General features: G+C 35.1%; 1 protein-coding gene across 2 annotated transcripts in view; it reads left to right on the plus strand.

Moving 5' to 3' along the window:
• The first annotated feature begins 8196 nt into the window (after window positions 1–8196).
• LOC125671101 (degenerin mec-10-like) overlaps window positions 8197–19391 on the plus strand; it is a 33612-nt gene continuing 22417 nt past the window's right edge. Inside the window, exons 1-3 of one of the 2 annotated variants that reach the window (XM_048906560.2) lie at window positions 8217–8605; window positions 13265–13687; window positions 16639–16674. In XM_048906560.2, coding sequence (XP_048762517.1) covers window positions 8387–8605; window positions 13265–13687; window positions 16639–16674 — 678 coding nt within the window. In that variant the 5' untranslated portion in view covers window positions 8217–8386. Of the gene's footprint in view, window positions 8606–13264; window positions 13688–16638; window positions 16675–19391 lie in introns of both variants that reach the window. The other variant, XM_048906559.2, reaches the window with a different exon arrangement.

The following is a 19391-nucleotide window of genomic DNA, read 5'->3' on the forward strand; positions in this document are numbered from 1 at the left end:
TGCACTTTGTTACGTAGGACTTATATCTTATTGTATACAATTTCATAAATAACATATATACAGTAAGGCGTAGTGCAGGAGTGCAATGTGCAGATGATACAATAATCACAATCAGTATTTCACAGACACTTAGGATGGGTTTTGAAAGGGGGGGTTGGCAGAAATATACATATATGTAATTCAAAACTCTTATCTAAACTATAGCTGACAAGCCAATAAAAAGAATTTCATGAACACGAAAATTCGCTTTCGGTTTAATTTTTTGGAAGGGTGGGAGGGTTGGGGAACCAGCCTGTCAACGAACATTTTCATTTTAAATTAAAAGTATAATTTGCAAAATATGCTTGGAGAAAAGGAAGCACATCCCCTTGGTATACGGACGGAAAGTCACAAGACAAAAAGTCACTAAATCGGTAGGACAAAAAGTCACAATGATGATTTTTGATTAGAGGCGGGTTTTCTTTTGTAAAAAAAAAAGTAGGGACATTTATGGTTATATTTCTTGGTGCGAAAATGTCTTGGACATTAAATCCCTTATCAGCCATAATACTATCATATGGATCACAATTGTGGAGCAAAGAGATGTGTTCAGTAATCTGTCTGTCGCTTGCACTACCTCCATATGCAATTGACACAAAGGAAACTAGTCCACCAGGTGTTGTACCAACAAGAACTTTGGACTTGTTAGGATTTTTATAACAAGAAAAAATTGACTGTTGTGCTTTCGAATTTGTAGGTTTTTTGATAGGACATTCTGTCCCGTCGATTATAACTCTAGTTTTAGGGTACGACCTTTTTTAAAAATCCAGACGGGGTAAAATGGCGAACTAGTTCTTGTATGGGCTAGATATTTACTTGTCGCCATTGATGTGATAAGAAATTAATCCACGTAATTATGATATTTTGAATTACTGTCTCCGATATGCCAAACATGCACGATAGCGCAAAATTTGTGGTATTTCTTCGTAATTTCATCAGCGAAAGAAAAATTGATTTGGAACATCCAACTTTACAACCTTGTTATGCATGTAAATTAGGCAATATGCCACAGGACCCAAAGTGTGTTAAATAAAATAAAACTTGTTAATACCCTCTAAACCAGTGTAAAAATGTACACCAGTAGGATCATTGTCAAAATTTTCTATACTGAACATGGGTAGTTTAGTTGTTTGAGTTTCGGGGGGGGGGGGGGGGGGGAGAGAGAGAGAGAGTGGGAGGGCTGGAGTCGTACTTCAGAATGACCGTTTCATATTTTGTCAGAACTGACTAGTGTATGGTTTATAAAAGGTGCAAATAGGTGGCGGTTTGATTTGAACTAGATAATCTAAGTGTAGTTTCAGAATTCGGGAGAGAAAAAAATGGGAAAAATAATTATTTTGAATTAATTATGAGCGTCGGTGACTGGAGTCGCACTTCAGAATGACCGTTTCATATTTTGTCAGAACTGACTAGTATATGGTCTGTAAAAGGTGCAAATAGGTGGCGGTTTGATTTGAACTAGATAATCTAAGTGTAGTTTCAGAATTCGGGAGAAAAAAATGCGAAAAATAATTATTTTGAATTAATTATGAGCGTCGGTGACTGGAGTCGCACTTCAGAATGACCGTTTCATATTTTGTCAGAACTGACTAGTGTATGGTCTGTAAAAGTTGTAAAAAGTGCAAATAGGTGGCGGTTTGATTTGAACTAGATAATCCAAGTGTAGTTTAAGAATTTGGGAGAAAAAAATGGGAAAAATAATTATTTTGAATTAATTATGAGCGTCGGTGACTGGAGTCGCACTTCAGTATGACCGTTTCATATTGTGTCAGAACTGACTAGTGTACGGTCTGTAAAAGTTGTAAAAGGTGCAAATAGGTGGCGGTTTGATTTGAACTAGATAATCTAAGTGGAGTTTCAGAACTCGGGAGGAAAAAAAATGGGAAAAATAATTATTTTGAATTAATTATGAGCGTCGGTGACTGTAGTCGTACTTCAGAATGACCGTTTCATATTTTGTCAGCTGATCCAGCTGCTGGGTCACAGTGCAGTTCAATGGCATACACATCTGTATTGTATGCCTCAGTAACAAATATTTTCACTTGGTCTGCAGTTGTTGTCAACTGTGTTATGTTTCAAGGCCATACCCTGCATACTAATCAATTAATTTCTTTACACAGGGATTTGCCCCACTCGGACCTTCGGCTAGCCATTGATGAATTGCCAACACAGCCAACCATCCTCATTGACAAGTCACCCTTTTCTTTCCAGGTTGAAAAATCATGTCCAGCATTCTTTCTTTTTCAGGATTTTCAGTCGGAGTTCATCCCAGTCTGTACTAAGTTTTAACCCAATTTCGAACACTGCTTTTCTGTTACTATAATTCAGAAAAATATACTGACATCAGCATATTTCAGTGGGGGGGGGGGTCTTCTTTTTTGTTTTACCACACCCAAACATATAAAAGATGTGGTGACTACAAATGAAGGGAAGAAAGAAAAAGAATTTCAGTCTAAAATGCATTAAAATGCACCATTTTAAATCATTCTTTTTAAATGGGTTAACCTCACCCCCAACCCCACAGTAAGGTATACATCTGCCACTGTATTTGAGTGCAACCTGATGTTATAATAGAACAGACGTAGCTCAAGAATTGCAAATTCACATGAAATTATGCTACTCTAAAGATTTCTTCGAAAAAATGTATAATTCAAATCCAACAAAAAATCAACAGACTGATTGAAATGGATCACAGATTAAAATGTATCACAATGAGGGAAATTGGGATGTTTTGGAGAATTGACAAATTCAATGCAGAAAGAATTAAAAGAATCAGTAAATGATGCCATAATACTTGCCCTTTGACCTCTAAATATCAGGTCTTACCATATAGAAATCTCATGCAAATGAGTAAGCACATTTTATAATGTAGGCTCGAGAATGTCCAATATATATGATGTTTTCTATTCGTTTTTCACAGGGTAAATAATTCATATTGTTCATTCCAAATATAACTGATTATTGCATTAGTATACATTTTTTCTAGCATGTTTTCAAAGAAATTAATTTAAACTAATTTCAAGTGTTTTGAACTACGTGAAGTAAATTACTTTAATGGAGTATGAACTTCACATCTCCATTCTTAACATTAATTCATCATAACTTATCCACATTTTCGAATATATACTGAATGTCTGATATCATCATTGAAAAACACTAGATATCTATAGATATTATGTTTACCTAGAAATGTAAACCTGAGTCGGACAAAAACAGGCACCTATCTTCTTAGTCAGGTTAGTGTTACATAACCATGATAAGTTAATTGGATTGGCTAGTTGTGCTTTGTGCTCATTTAATTACAAATGAAAATTAGTCATGGGGAATCGATTATTCTGACCACAAACTATGTCGAAAATCTGCTTTAAATTCATAACTAATTGCGCAAAAAACTAAAACTAAATACCTAAGCATTTCAACACCTATATAAAAATACTTCATTAACATAGTTGATATGAAATTAAGAAATAAGATATCATTTTTGAATGTTGTTGGAATATGACATGAAGTTGGTCACGTGATCAAATCCTATAACGCCCGAAGGGCGTTATAGTAGATTTGATCACGTACCAACTTCATGTCATATCCCAATAACATTCAAAAATGATATTTTATTTCTTATATCTATATTTTCTATTTTGACTTGTGTTCTTACCGAGCTTCCATGATTATGTAGCAGATGACCAAAATAACGATTGTAGAACACAAAATATAGTTCGTAAGAGTTTTATCGAATAAAAAATTAGGAACAATATAAAAGAGAATATAAGATAGAGATATTTAATTTAAAATGTTAAAAAAAAGACGAAGCATGTGTAAAAATAAAGGTAATTTAGAGCGTAAAGTTAACTGAAATGACAAGAAGAGCTGAGTAAACTACACCCGTGTTGTGATTTGGTCGCGATCAGCGATGGAGAAACTGGCGTCGGTCTAGCTTACTAAGTTGAAAACGCTATTGTTGATCACAGATTTCGACAGAAATTCAAAGGATCTGAGAGAATTGATGGTGGATATGATGGGTCAAGTTAACGTTAAGCTCTTAGTCAGGTTTTTGGAAAGAAACAACGGTATGTTCATCGTTAGGACTCGCGGTTGTAGCCATGCAGGAGACCATTCAAGACAGTAGGACAGATTTAGACCAAGTGCAGGTACAAATGTAGGTTGCGTCTTTTATTTACCTTCAGTGTGTGTAAAATAAAATAAAAATGAACTGACGGAGTTTTTGTTCACTTGAGAGATTTCTGTTGTAGGATTTTAATGAAGACTCGCACCGGTACCCTGACATGAACATGTAAATTTTTCGAGCCTCAAAACCAGCCTCGCTTATAATCATGCCAAGTCATAGTCGTGATGGAAGTTGCCAGGAAACAACAGGTTAACTTATCATCATGAAGTAAATACATGTAGGCTTATAACTCTGCCTACATGTTTTTGCTTCCAATATCATAGAACTTTATTTTATAAATTCGCCATGCAGAAGTTGCAGACGGTATTTAAAACTGTATAAAATGAAACAACAGAACGATATATGTTTAATGTTTCTCTTTTATAAATTGATGAAATTCTTATTTTTTACAAAATAAACTATAAATACCCTGCTGCGTTTATTTCTGTTATGATGTCATTGCAGTGGCGGATCCAGGGTTTACGAAAGGGTGTGTGTGAAAGTCAAGTATTAGCCCAAATGCTTAGCCATTTTGGGTGCCAATCTGGAATTTTACTAATCTGGAATTTTACTCACACTATATGTATTATTTAAATTTGTGACGAGAGGGGGGGGGGGTTCTAAATCCCCCACTGCATTACATAAGCAAGAAGCCAGGTGAAAATACAGGAACTGACTTTTGAAGCGGTGATTGTATTCATACGCAAGAACAAACTGATCACATGACCAAATTCATGTCACACGAAATTGAACATCAATTTCATTAGTACTGTCATATAAGAAAGTGCATTGGCAAATGTAAATATAAGGTAATTGCTTTTCGATATTAAAAATCACAATAGAGGAAATTCGAGTCACAACTTTGTTTAGAATTAAGACTGGTACAGTGTGATCATGATTTGCATTTATTCATACTAGCAATTAAATCATCGACAATATAAACAATACTATTTACTTTTTCTGTTTAAACCACTATCTTACTTTCAAGTTATTGTTACCGTAATCATAATGGAATAAATCAGTCGAGACTCGAGTACAGGACGACATTGGTGGGATGCCGATCTCGATGATTCTTGCATGTAAAATGAATAATTCTTAGTAAGTTTCTGTTGATTTTTTTCTCTAAAGAAGCTGCACTAGTTATATAATTTAATATATTAGTTAAAATACACGTCTTCTCATTAAAATATGTACATAAATGTAGTTCATATGCCGATCACAATTTCAGATGTAGAATTAAAAACCAAAGCATTTTCTGGTTTTTTAAAACAAAATAATTTAATAATACAAATTGTTTTATTGTCTTTTGTTTTTTTTCCATCACATACTCCAAAAGAATTGCTGATTATAACCATATAAAATGTTTACAATTACCTATGGGTCGAATTATGCGAGCGTCGAACAGCAGGGCTACCGCTATATTTAGAGCGACCCTGATCACCAGCGACAGCAATCACCGCTACACCGGTATTTCTATATTTGGTAAAAAGGAGTGTTGTAAAGCGGACTGACAAATTACACCTACCATTAACATCCATAGAGTAAGACTTCCAAGTGATAACATAGGCGTAGCTTGGGTTCGAATATTACCGAGGCATTTCAAATAGATGTGTTCCCAAATAAAGTAAATATAAATATTGTATTTCATATTGTATGTGGTAGTGACTAACAGTGCACCGAGGATGATGTCAAAGTATCATTTGTGACCAATAAGAAAAGTTGGATTCCATGAATTCTACTGAGGCACGCATTTGGTCAGCTCTTTGATTCACCTTAATAAGGTGAGGGACCATCTCGCGCACACATGGGATATTCAGAGGTGTGATTTTTCCTCTTTTCAGAGGGAATCCTCTGATTTGCTCAATTTTCGAAAAAATGAAACACTCTGGATTTGATCTAAAGTGGCAGAAAATGATATTTTTCCAGGTAGGGTGAGGTGTTTTCCTCCCTTTTGGACCACTTTTCCTCTGATTTCTGAGGAATTCAGTCACATCCCTGAATATTTTGCCTTAGTAGATTTATCGTTTAGACGGTACCCTTACAGCATCATATGACGGCAGCTGCATTAATGACGTCTTTCACTGCTGCCAGTGGCGGGATTCCCGCTTAAAGATTGTCCATGGTATGTGTATGCTAAAGCAGGGTGTCAAACCACGCTTATGGTCTAAAAAAAATATAGGATTTTTTTAGGGTAGTATTTAGGGCAAATATAGGTATTTTTACAACAGATTTATAGGAATAAATAGGGTTTTTATTAAAGAATTTGTATAAAAGTTTATTGTTTCTGCATAAAAAAATTCTAGCAAGCATAGTATCTTACTGGAGAAGAAATAATATTAAAAATAAACAAAGGCAAAATCCTCTCAGATGTAGACAGTTTTCCATCCAATAGACAGTTCTTATACAATCATCAGTGTTATTCTCTTCATAACAATCTAATTAATATCAATCTAGCATCAGCTCCTGGATTTTTTTTTTTTTAATGACTTATAGGGAACATATAGGAACCTTAAAGTTTATAGGAATAAATAGGGACATGATACCCTCCTGAGTAAAGATCTAGTGATATTCTAATGCTTTTCTGTCATCTGTAATTGTTTAAAAATCTGTATTTTAGGCTTCATTCCTTAATCTGCACAAAAACTGGCATGCTCTGCGCTGAGTCGTAACGTCATCAAACGTCACCATTTTCTGTCTGTCTATTTTATTATTACAGCATTCTTACATGTTCGGTAAACTGCCAAAAAATGACGCAAATTCTCAAAATGGCGTCATCTTGACTTACTTGACTTAATTCCTTCTCTCCTCGTGGAGAATAGGGCCATGAACAAGTCCTCTCCATTTACTTCTGTCCTGGGCTGATCTTGCTGCCTCTGTCCATGACCCAAAACCTAGTTCTTTCCTCTCTCTTTCTATTGTTCTTCTCCACGTTTCCTTCAGTTTTCCTCTCTTTCTTTTTCCTTCTGGTGTCCAACTAAGGGTTACATATGGATGTGTTCTTTTATCCATCCGTAGCACATGTCCAATCCACTGCCATCTGCGTGTTTTTATCATAGTGCTGATCTTTGCTACTCCTGCTATCTCTTTGGTATTTTCATTGGCCAGTAGATCTTTAAGATTTTCCTAAGACATTTGTGCTGGAAGGTATCTACAAGTTTTTCATCTCCTTTTGTCATTTTCCAGGTATCGCTGCCATACAATAACACAGCTATTATGTGGCGTCATCATAGTGCCAAAATATGATAATTTTATCGCAATCTAAGACGTCATTGCACCACACGGTACGAAAATACACTTTAAGTGGTGAAGCACCATACAGGAAGAAGAAGAGTCTGATTTATTTGATTCGTTTAATTTTTAAATATTACTCGTGTTTTCTCAGATGAAACCTTGGTTTCTTCTCTCTCTCTCTCTCTCTCTCTCTCTCTCTCTCTCTCTCTCTCTCTCTCTCTGCCGTGCGCCGTAAGACCGTACCTTGTGCACATTTCTTATTTTTGTCTATATTTTAAAACGTTATACTCAAATATGATGGATAAACACTAGCTAAAATTTTCAGCTTATTGTGTGCTTCTTTCATTAAAAATGTACTGTCCATGATTTTATGGCACAACCCTCGTTGATGTATTAATCATACACAAATAAGCCAGGTCGCAGGGATTTTTATTGTATTATGTAAGCCAGGGATAAAAGAACTTCGGTTTTGTTAATTAACTAGTTAACATAATGAAACTATGGATTTTCCCCTTTTTTTGATCATTAATGGCTGAAATCAGCATTGTGTTGTTTACTTTTCCCCCCGCTTTTAAGAGTCATTCGTTTGTTGTGATCAATCATAGTGGAGATCGCTGATAAGATAATTATAAAACGTCATCAAAACACTTTATTTTTCTTCTGGTCGTGTTTCCAATTTCTATATTTACAACTGGTAACGGTTGAGTACACAGAACAATAGAAGAATCCGGGCGTAATACAAGACTTTTAAACATATAACTAGTGCTTCTCTGAGAAGTAATCGGTCAAAAAGTGATGAGGTGTTGGCTTATAAACATTTTGGCACAAGTCGCCCTTCGTGAAATAAGAAAGCAGTGCATAGCGGATTTTCGTGCCGTAGATATTTTCCATTGAGGGACCAATGTTATTCTAGTAACACAACGAAATTGCCGGGACATCTGATTAGTAAATATGTACCCCCATAGCAATCGTAGTGGTCGAGGTGGATTACACAAGGCTGAGAGGGAGGTGGAATACACGAAACCAAGATACTCCGAGTCTCGGGACTTCCCACTCTCTGGCTATCAGGAATCTTTAAGAGGCCCTGCCTCGTCGCGGGGATCGTCTGACCAGTTTTATAGACCGTACAGCATTGAACCCCCAGCAGACTACCGGGAGATGAGGAGAGAGGTTAGTACACATGACATTTCGTAGCTTTAACTTACACAACATTACATTTTCATGAATGCTGAATTGATTTTATTCAATCGCTCATGTTTAAAATATCTCAAACATGCTTAGACTGTAGTAAACAAATGAGACCTTTTTTTTTTTTGTATCACCCATCATCCGTTCCTATAAAGCATACCATTTGGGTATGGCGATAACGCTAAATCATTGTGATTTTTAAGAGCTCAGTTTACTCAACCAAAGACATACAATGACCCGGTACAATAGACAAACGCAACCCAAGACGTATATAGAAAATATTACACTTGTGTCGCATGTGTGTCTGGTCTGCGATTTTAAGTAGTCCATTTGCACATACTGTGTAGTATGAAGGAATTAAGACATCTTAGCATGTTTTTCACTGCGAAGAAAAACGATTGATAGTATTTCATAGCTGCAAGGGTCAGTGTGCGGAAACATTTAAAGAACATGAATGTAAATTTCACATTTGTGCGTTCATCAGCGGTTATCGCGGTGTCATGTATTAAAACACACCTCATCCAGTACAAAAATATTACCTTTTCTAAAGATAATTATATCATTCACGGTAGTTCGCTCTAACAATTTCATCTGATATCCAGACTGCCAAGGTTTCTTGTCTACCTATTTCTGTATGACAAAATAAGGTCATGTTATGAAGCCTTTGGGTGAGTATACATGCGCCCGAGGTCCTTAGCCACAAAAAGTATTCAGTCCAGATTTTCATTATTACATGTAGTGTGGTGTTTGGAGCACTTTGTTTTATCCTTCATCTGCTTTATATACTCCGTTTCATATACTCTCGAGACAGTCCGGAAATTCGGACCTCATCTAGGAAACACATCTTCGGTGTCCTCGCCCCCTCTAAAAATTCTTAGTTACCAGTAGACTCTGACGCACAAGCTTCAGTTATATCATTTTACCAATATGGGGAAATATAAATTAATGCGTTTAGTAATCAAAGTACTGAAAGTACTGATGGGAGTTGATTTTATGTAGATTTGCACCGAATGCTTCTGGGATTGAGAATTATTCCAAAATACTAATAAACAAAAATAGAGACGTACATTCCAAAGTCATAAACTTATGTTGTTTCTCTATAACAATCAACGGGCAGTTATTTATGTCTACATACATATAGACACTGGTAAGTTAACACATTGTCTGGATTCTATTTTACTCTTCCAACATATTATATAGTAATACTCTTAAAATTGCTCATTTTTGTCAAAATATGTCACTACACTAGTATTCTAGCACAAGAACATGTTTGAAAAACTCCACACATAACTTAATAATTATTTGGTTTATGCTAATTTTTCATTTTTTTTTCTACAACTCCTCTTAAAGATTGACACGACTTACACAAACTAAACAATTCCCCATTGCTTGAAGTGCAAGAACTTTTACTTAAACATCAGGCATTTACGTATTCTTTATCTTTAAAATTGTGTATGGTCTTACTTAAAATTTGAAATTCAATTCCTAGAGCTCTATGCAAATCATCTAAGAAAATCTCGACGTACATAACTTCGTATGCATAAAGAATTGACAGTAAAATAGCTATATTTTATTCAATTTACAAAAATAGCCATGTGGTATTAATTTTGCACATGAACGGACAGTGATCAATTTAATAAATTCTAAAAGGAATACAAAATTAAGAGTTGGACAAACACGTAGTCTTGTACATAATATATATATACGGGTGTGACCGTTGGACCGAGCGAAGCATGATATGGTCATTGGCGTGTCCCAAGTGATAGTCATAATTCTATTCAGTACGGTAAATTAAAATTCATTTAAAAATATGTATTATTTATGAAATTCCCCTTGCGCTAAACGCCCAGTATCAAAGGGGGATATCTATGAGGATAATTACAGGATCCGCCTATTCCTTTAACGCGGAGAATATAACTCCAGCCGACGTAAATCATGAATTGTGACGTCACATTTAGCCTCGACATTTTTCTCTTTCAAATCAAACAATTATAAACAACAATAATTCCAGAATGTGAGTGTGATTGATTCTGCACAATATTAGTAATGAAAAAGTCTAATTGAATATTAATTAATAAGATATTATGGAGAGTTATTTCACCATTATGACTCTAAAAGGCAATAAAATCAATTAAGAACTTGGTCGCGGCCCACGGGAAAATGTGTATTTTTTTAAATGGAAAGTTTTTTCACTATTATTATGAATCTAAATGGCAATGAAATAATATGATCTCTCTATTTAACAAAGGAAAACTAAATTGACATTTTATTGGGTTTTTTGTTGTTTTTTTTTTTGTTTTTTTTTTTTTTTTAACATATTTTATTGTACATACATAATATACAAAAGGATCAGAAACAAGTTTAAATAACTTACGAGTTCTTCTCCTTAAATATATAACAATATATTATTGTAGAAAATTAATGTACAAAAAATATAAATTGAACATCAATTGAATCTTTTGGTTTCATGAATAAACGACTGAACATAAGAAAAAATACACTTGTTTAACTCAGAAGATAAAGCATTATTACCCCAAAGTAGAAGGTGGACATCGATAATAACTAGATCATTTAACCTCAGCAAGCTATCCATTAATTTATATCTAGCATTTGAATATTTACTGCAAATAAAGAAGAAATGATAAGCGTCTTCTTTCATACTACAAGAACATAACGGATAATCAACAATATTGCGTCTATATAGATCGTAATTCAAAATACAGGTGTGTCTAAGTTTGGTATGAATTATATTCAGAAAACGAGTACCATAGGAAAAATATGCCGGTGGTTTGGGATTGTTGATATTTTTGGAGCTAACACTCTTACAAAATTGCTTAACTGAAGTAGCTTGTCTTGATTCTAAATCAAGTGAATTCCATTTTGATAAAGCATCAGGTACAAATGATTTCTTATAAAGTTCAAGTCGGTATTTTGGTATTTTATAATTGTCTCCATAACGGAGATTGTACTTGGATGTATTGTTTATTTTTCTTGGGATCGTTTCTTGTAGATACTCAGGAACATCATTATTATGAACTCTGAATATGGTAACTAATTTAGCGGTTGTTCGTCTAAAAGACAGAGGCTCTAAGCCAGTTTCTAAATATAAAGAATCTCTAGATGCTAATATAGGAAGGCCAGTAATTATTCGCGCTGCACATAGTTGGACTTTTTCTAACAAATCACTATCATATGCATTACAACCATACATTTTATTCATTACATGTACCGAATTTCTAATTTTCATTGTTACACACGAACTGATGCTTGCTGCTTAAGAACTTGGTCGCAGCCCAAGGGAAAATGTGTATCAAAAAAACCTGAAATTTTATGGCGTGTAGTTTGATTTTCAAATTTAACTTATGACAATTTTTTTTTGAAAACAACAAAATATTTGGGTTTTTCATCAATATTTAATTTGATTCAGCATTAAATGTGACTATTCACGATATTTTCGGTTCGCTTCAATTAGAGGCTAACATCCAAATCAGTTGACGCTACTATCATTGCCAATCGTTTGTTTTCCCGATTGTGGACAGTGTGTATATGAATGTATCTTTGAATTTGAAAGGTCCACGTAAATGCTATAGAATACGCAGAAACCGCAATTTCAAAGACATCGACTTTTTTCTAGGCCCATTTTCAGTCCGCTGGGCCCGTGTTTTTGACCTGTACTGTATATTATGATCGGTGATATTCTGTCTGTAGGATTTTTTTAATAGTGTGAAATATCGGTGTTGACATTAGACTGTATTTCTAGTGATATGTTGGTCATTTTTCAATGTACATACTCAATTGACCGACGGTGGAAATGTACATTTTACAGAAACTCTGCATTTAAACGTGTAATACGTAAACAGTTCACGAACTATTTCCTTCTAGCGCTGAACATTACATCTGTTTGTAAAGAAGTGCTCAGGTCCACACCACCTTGAGCCGAGTGACTACATAGAGGAGTTGATCAAATCAACTACCAAAAATAAATGAATACAGTCGGAATGAGTTTCATAATTTCCGCCAAGATTCGATGCCATCTGCTCATCAACCTGACAGACGTGACGGTCATTTTCATCAAAAGATTGATTGTACTTGTTTAACGTCTCTCTAGAGAATGTTTCATTCATGTGGAACCTCACCAAGACAGGTGAAGGACTTCAAATTTAGGCCTTTGCTCGGCACTTACGGCCATTGAGCAGCGAGGGTTTTTTTTAGCGTGACACACCTACTCCGCTGTGATACGGGACATCCGATTTTAAATTCATCTCCGAGAACCCATGACATTCACACCTGATGCCGAGCGTTTGGCGATGGAACTGTCACTATCTGATTTAACGATTTATGTTTGTCGAGGCTGGGATTCGAACCCGGATTTCCGCATGCGGGGCAAACGCTTTTACCTCTAAACCACCGTGGCGGTTTTCATTAAAAGAATGTGGTTGACTGTTTATGTCTCGTCAAGAATTTTTTACTAATACTGAGAGGTCACCAGCTGTAGGTGAAGTACCACAAATTTAGACCTATGTTCAGCGATCAGGGCCGTAACAGTGAATTTTATTTGGGGTCAGTTTATCATATACATACATTGCGGTATTCCATGCACATGTAGTTTTTACGTCAGTTTTATGTACTGTGTGATTCTAGGATAAAGCGTCCAGCAGCAGATCTGATGAGGAGGACAATGGATCGTTTGCCAACTCCATCGAACAAAGAAAATCTCTTCGGAAGTTACTGGGGCGTTTTGCCGATAAAACGGCCATGCAGGGAGTTGGTTACATAAACTCAGCGAGATATTGGTACTCAAAAGCTCTGTGGTTGTTTCTACTGTTGGTAGCCGTTGGCTGGATGGTGTTTCATCTCATTTATTTAATAACACAATTTGTGGAGCTTCCCGTTCAAACCAAAATTTCTCTTGGATTCAACAATCTTCAGTTCCCGGCCGTCACACTGTGCAATATGAACACAGTGAAATTATCAGAACTACCGACTACCTCAGTTGCGTTGCAGAACTTCGTCGCCCTCACCGACCCCAGTAAATTCAAACCCGAGGAAAACATTCCTGGCGGGGTAAGTCTAATGATGAGAATAAGCCGCATGATCTAATAAACACACCTTTGATATGGAATCGTTCAGGGCTTCATTGTGATACTATGAATAACTTGGTTTGTAAAGCATTAGACTCTGTCCCTGTAGTCATAAGGAATTCTCGTCAAGACGACAAGCTATTACATACGCTTCAAGATGAGTTGATTTGTGGGGGTTTTCCACGAAAAATATCAAATTCGTTAATTAAATCATTCAGCAGTGAGCATGATAAAGTAGGATGACGGGACGAATAACTTGATGTCTGAAGTAACACAAATCTACATAATGATTTCATTATATGGCCACAATTGCCATCTTATGATATTTAAAAATTTGTATTTTAATCTATCTAATTATCTAAACTTAAAATGTGTCCTAAAGAAGCAGTTTCTTAATATTTCTTATCTCATAAATACATTTTAGTACGATATTATACTGTTCATGTTGAATTATTGAATCACTTTCTTCAGATCTTTATCGATAAAGAATGGGTCTCTTTAACTTTGTGATCTGGCCTTTTTTTAAATCGTAGTTATCCACACTCATATGTGTCTGTCTACCCTACTTGTTCGTTATTGGAACTCCTCATACATTTGTAAGAGTAGCAAAACTTGTTTTTGTACACGTTTGGGTATATTTTGTAGGTATATGAGAAGTTTACAAATTTTAATTTAGGTCCCGGGAATCTGAGAACGGGTCATTGCATTGACTGTTTTGTTATAGGAGTCCCTTTACAGTTACTCTAAATGGTTTAGAACTGGAACGTTTTGGTACATGTATACTGGTTTTGTTTAGCCTGTTAAGGAGATATGCTAAACCAGAGAAATTTGATATGAGTGAAAAGTGGAAGATATGTACAACAATATTTTGAAATTGAAAACTTTCAAATCTACTTTATTTAGTAAAAAATTGCAGTTTTAGGTGATAGCAATCTGAGAAAAATTTAAAACCCCTGCTGAACTCGAACCCGCGATCTACATTTCAGCAGTCGACGTGCTAACCTACTTGGCTAATAGCTGCTCACCTAGGCGATGCTTTTTTAAATGAATAGACAAATATTGCTAATATTTATATTTTCATCCATGTTTTAAAAGGACGTCAGCCATTATGACGATGAAGGGTACCCCCCTTAATGTGCAAAATGTTTCCGTATGCAGCAAATGATCTAGTTTTCCTAATGAATGACTCGAGTTAAATGTTTTCGCGGCATTGTTAATTCCAAGTAACTATACGTAAGGAATGTGAATGAAACTTGCCAGCATCATATTTGAAAGGATGCGATTAATGTCATTACATGTTTGCTTAAAATGTTGTAATTGACCTGCATTTTCTGCATGGCTGACCAGGTTTAATTTTCGGGGATCCCAGTAACTATACACGGTTAAGAAACTTGCGTACATAATATCTGTTTAGATACATTGTATCAAAGAGCCTGGCTCAAAAAGTGCCAAAAATGGCCCATGCTTAAAACAAATAAATATTACTGTAAAATACATCTAGAGACTTCAAACTTTCTCTAGCTATCTTTCATTTTTCTGATAACGCTAAAGTTTTCTTTGAAACCGGTCTTCAAAATAGCGTGTATTACAACGATTTTGTCGTTAAACGTCGCAGTTGAGATGCGAAATCTTCTAAGTTGCCGCTTCTACCATGAATAATATTTACACGGTGACACTCGTCAACAGCCCTTCACCGACAATGGTGACGTCTCCATATGAGTGAAATATTTTCGAGAGGGACGTTAAACAAGATACAATCAATCAATCATCGTCAACAGTATTGATGAAAAATTGTGCATGGCTATGCTCATGTTTCATTTGGATTCTACATGTAGAAAGGGATGCATGGTTTAATTGGATTGAAAATTAAGCTCAGTTTAAATGTAAATTTTCAGAGTGAAAAATAATTATCTTAATTATGGAAACATTAAAAATCAAATTCAGATAAAATTATGTAAGAACTTTTAATACCCCCCCCCTCCCCGCTCGTTTTACTTATGACTCACACTTCACCGTCCCCCAATTATGACATCATTAAGGTGGCTATTTACGGGATCTGCAGTTATAAATATCTTGGTCTTTTTTTAAAACATGGCTCTAGTGAATTGATCGTCACGATTTTTTTTAAAGCGCAATACTAAAGACAGCGAAAAGGAAGGAGGGCATTGAGAGGCCACGAAGTCGTGACGAAGAGAAATTTAAAAATCTGTTGAATAAAGAAACGGGGACAAGAACACAAAAGCGCTTTAAAGGCGCCACACAATGATTCCCTCTTCTCGTTCCAAACCCTATTATGAGCTGTAACGTGGCTTTAAAAGTTACATGTGTACATTGTAAACCTTTGTTATAGTTGATCATTAAAAATCTCGATGTGTTTAGTTTAAGTTAATTAGAACTGTTTGTTTTACCAGAATGTACACAGGGATTTAGATTACATCATGCGCTGTCAATATAATGTACACAAAGGTCGATTAATATCAAGGGGAAAAAATTATCGTAACTTATGAAATGTTGATCTCTTTTTATACGAGACAATATCTCGTACCTCCGAATGAACGTTCTCGTTATTATTTTTAAAAAAGAGTCTCATAATTACAAAATAATGTTAGATTAACATTTCAAATTATTACATGAAAATAATTATCAATAAACTGTCATTTTTTAAAGCATTTGACAAAATTAAAGGAGATGATTTTCTCATAACACCCATCTTTTATTGATACCATCAAATGTAGCATATTCATTGATGCGCTAAGGCACTAACGTTTTTGATCATTTATGAACCACGGTCTAATGAATTTTTTTGTGATACAAAAGAATGGAAAGGCCCATGGGCCTCTTATTGAAAACCTAGTTTATCCATTGACATAGGCAACCGTTTGTAATATTTCCACTGTATTGCAATAGACAAAACAAAAGTTGTGATTTTTGCAGCCTCCCGGACCACCTCCTGGGCCGTCTGGTAGAAAGGTAACAAACACCTTCCCTCCAGATCTCATCACGTGATCACCACTTGATCCCAACATATTAACATGTAACTTTATTAATAACCATAGTGTTGTGTTAAGGTATTCTATGTATAATTACCTATCTTTTTTATTTATTTTTTATAAATGTGTATAAATAAAGGTAGATCACTACAGTCACGGTATTCATTTGAGGGCTTTATCATTTTTTCCAAAACAATACTTTTCTACTAAAATACATGCACTGCTTAATTAATTTCCTATTGAAGTCTATGGGGAACGTGTTCAAACTTCTTACACGTGGAAAGCGTAATTTCTGCTGACGCATGTAACCTGGAGACAGACAAATTACAGAGAAATCTCTTTTGAAATGTAATTTCATAAAGTCATCATTTCTTAAAATTCGGAAAGAAATAGGAATTAAGGTTTAAAAACATATTTTGAGAATTATGATAATGTTATATCATTCATCACGTACATATAATCCACACCCATAAATAAAAGTACAGAATGTTCACAGTATTTATAGTAGTCAATGGAAAGCAGACTTGTTGTTATCAAAACATCATTTACGCTGACCATCCTCTAACTAATTATCAAATATGCGCAAAACAGGACCACTCGTAAGGATGCTGAATTCTAATGATTTCATTATTATGATAACCAACTAATGTAGTTTATTGAAACCTTGAGAAACATCTCATGATAATCAAATAACAAACAATATACTAGTCAGTAAAATCATATGACCAAATATGGAGGATGGACAAACATATGATATCTTTATGAGTTTCTTATTATGATAACAACAGTGTATGTTGAAATATAATGAATTATGCATTGAATACCTTAAGACTACCGTAACGTTTAAACGTTACATGCGTGCATGTGTAGCGGTGTGTTGTAAAGCATGTTCATACCCTCTTTAAGCATGCAGGTCACATTGTTTATTATTTCGTAGCAGACGGGGATTTGGGGTTTCAGTGCTACTTTTCAGCATCTCTCGGCATGCGGGTAACATTAATTTATCTTTTTATTTCTTATCAAAGCGGGATTTCAGGTTCCTTGATGGTGGACGTCTTCATCTATAGAGATCTTACTCTGGTGGTAGTAACTTCAATTCAAACTGGGAACAAGAAATACAAAATCCACAAACTAAACTGAAAATCAGGCTGAAGTTTGATTACTTACCGCTCAAACTACTAACACTTTTCCCATTTTTAGTGCGGGGGGATATATCCCTCAGACCGGCCTTTTATAAAGGTCCACGTGGTGTGGAGGTAACATGCTTAGAGTGGGAGTGACTGGTTTGTATTTGGCCTACACCGGAGGCGAGATTTATCTTTAAAGGTCAAGCAAACAATCTGAACTGGACATGATACTTTTTATCCCTGATAAATCTCAAAATATAATCAAATTCCATTATGAAAGTTATTATACTCAGGTTCGTAGTTAAAACCTTAAAGGGACTGATTCACTTTCTTTTAAAATATTTTTCTTTTTTGAAAATATAACTCATTTAAAATTGACAACTTAGGTAAAAGATTGTGCTACTTATCAATTCTAATTATCGAAATAAATCATTAAAGCCTGAATAACCTTGAACGTCAGGGAACATCACTGTCATTTCGCAAATTCTATGGTCGTTATAACGATCTAGTTTGCCAGTACAACCTACCATTGGGTCAAATGCTGTCTGACGTGTTTCATACCGATTGTTAGGCAATTCTTGGCACATTGATTTCGACTACGGATAACTCCGTGTATCTGATCAAGATATAGGGCTCATGGCGGGTGTGACCGGTCGACAGGGGATGCTTACTCCTCCTAGATACCTGATCCCACCTCTGGGAGATCCAGGGGTCCGTATTTGCCCAAATCTCTTGTTTTGTATTGCTTATAGGAGTTATGAAATTGATCACTGTTCGTTATCTTCGCCTATCATCCTTAACTACTCTACATTAAAACTATTTATACCTAATAAATCTAAAATAAAAATTTCAAACTATCATCGTAGTTTAAAACAATTTTCATCGGTTATCTCACGGCAATGTCTTCTTAAAGGGACTGGTTCACGTTTTATTTTGTTGGGGTTTTTTTAAAAGTATTTTTCATTTTTGAAAATATAACTTATTTAAAGTTGACAACCACAATTTAGACCTTCTTAATGTAATGATAAGAACATTAATATTTTAACCTTAGAATTAACTCTGTGTTAAGTAAACGAGACTTGAGCCTTGTCTTCGCCTACAAACAAACCAGTGAAATGTTAATTTTGTAATATAAAGCATCTTCATTTTGCACGGTCACAAATTTTAACTTATTGATGGCACATATACATCTAGAGAATGCTTGAAATATGATAGATATAATAAACTTAGATCGATAACCATTTCTTTTGAAAACTTCATAAACAATAGTACACCTCAATCGTTTATGGTGTTTGATCAATAATTTGATGGTGTTGGGCGGCAGGCTTAGCCTAAATGTTTACATAACAAATGATGAACTCTCTACAAATGAGCTTCCATCATAATGTATAACTTTATTTTTTGTGAAACCTTTTAAACACATTCGAATTTAGATTTTTATCAAGTGATAAACAAAATATGGGGGTAAATCGTGTATCAGTCCTTTTAAATTGAAACCAGTCGCATCAATAAAACGCATCGTCATTGATGTTCGCCAGCGATGCAATAAAACTGGGAATATTCTTTTCTG

This window comes from Ostrea edulis, chromosome 4, assembly GCF_947568905.1.
Source record: "Ostrea edulis chromosome 4, xbOstEdul1.1, whole genome shotgun sequence".
Lineage (NCBI taxonomy): Eukaryota > Metazoa > Mollusca > Bivalvia > Ostreida > Ostreidae > Ostrea > Ostrea edulis.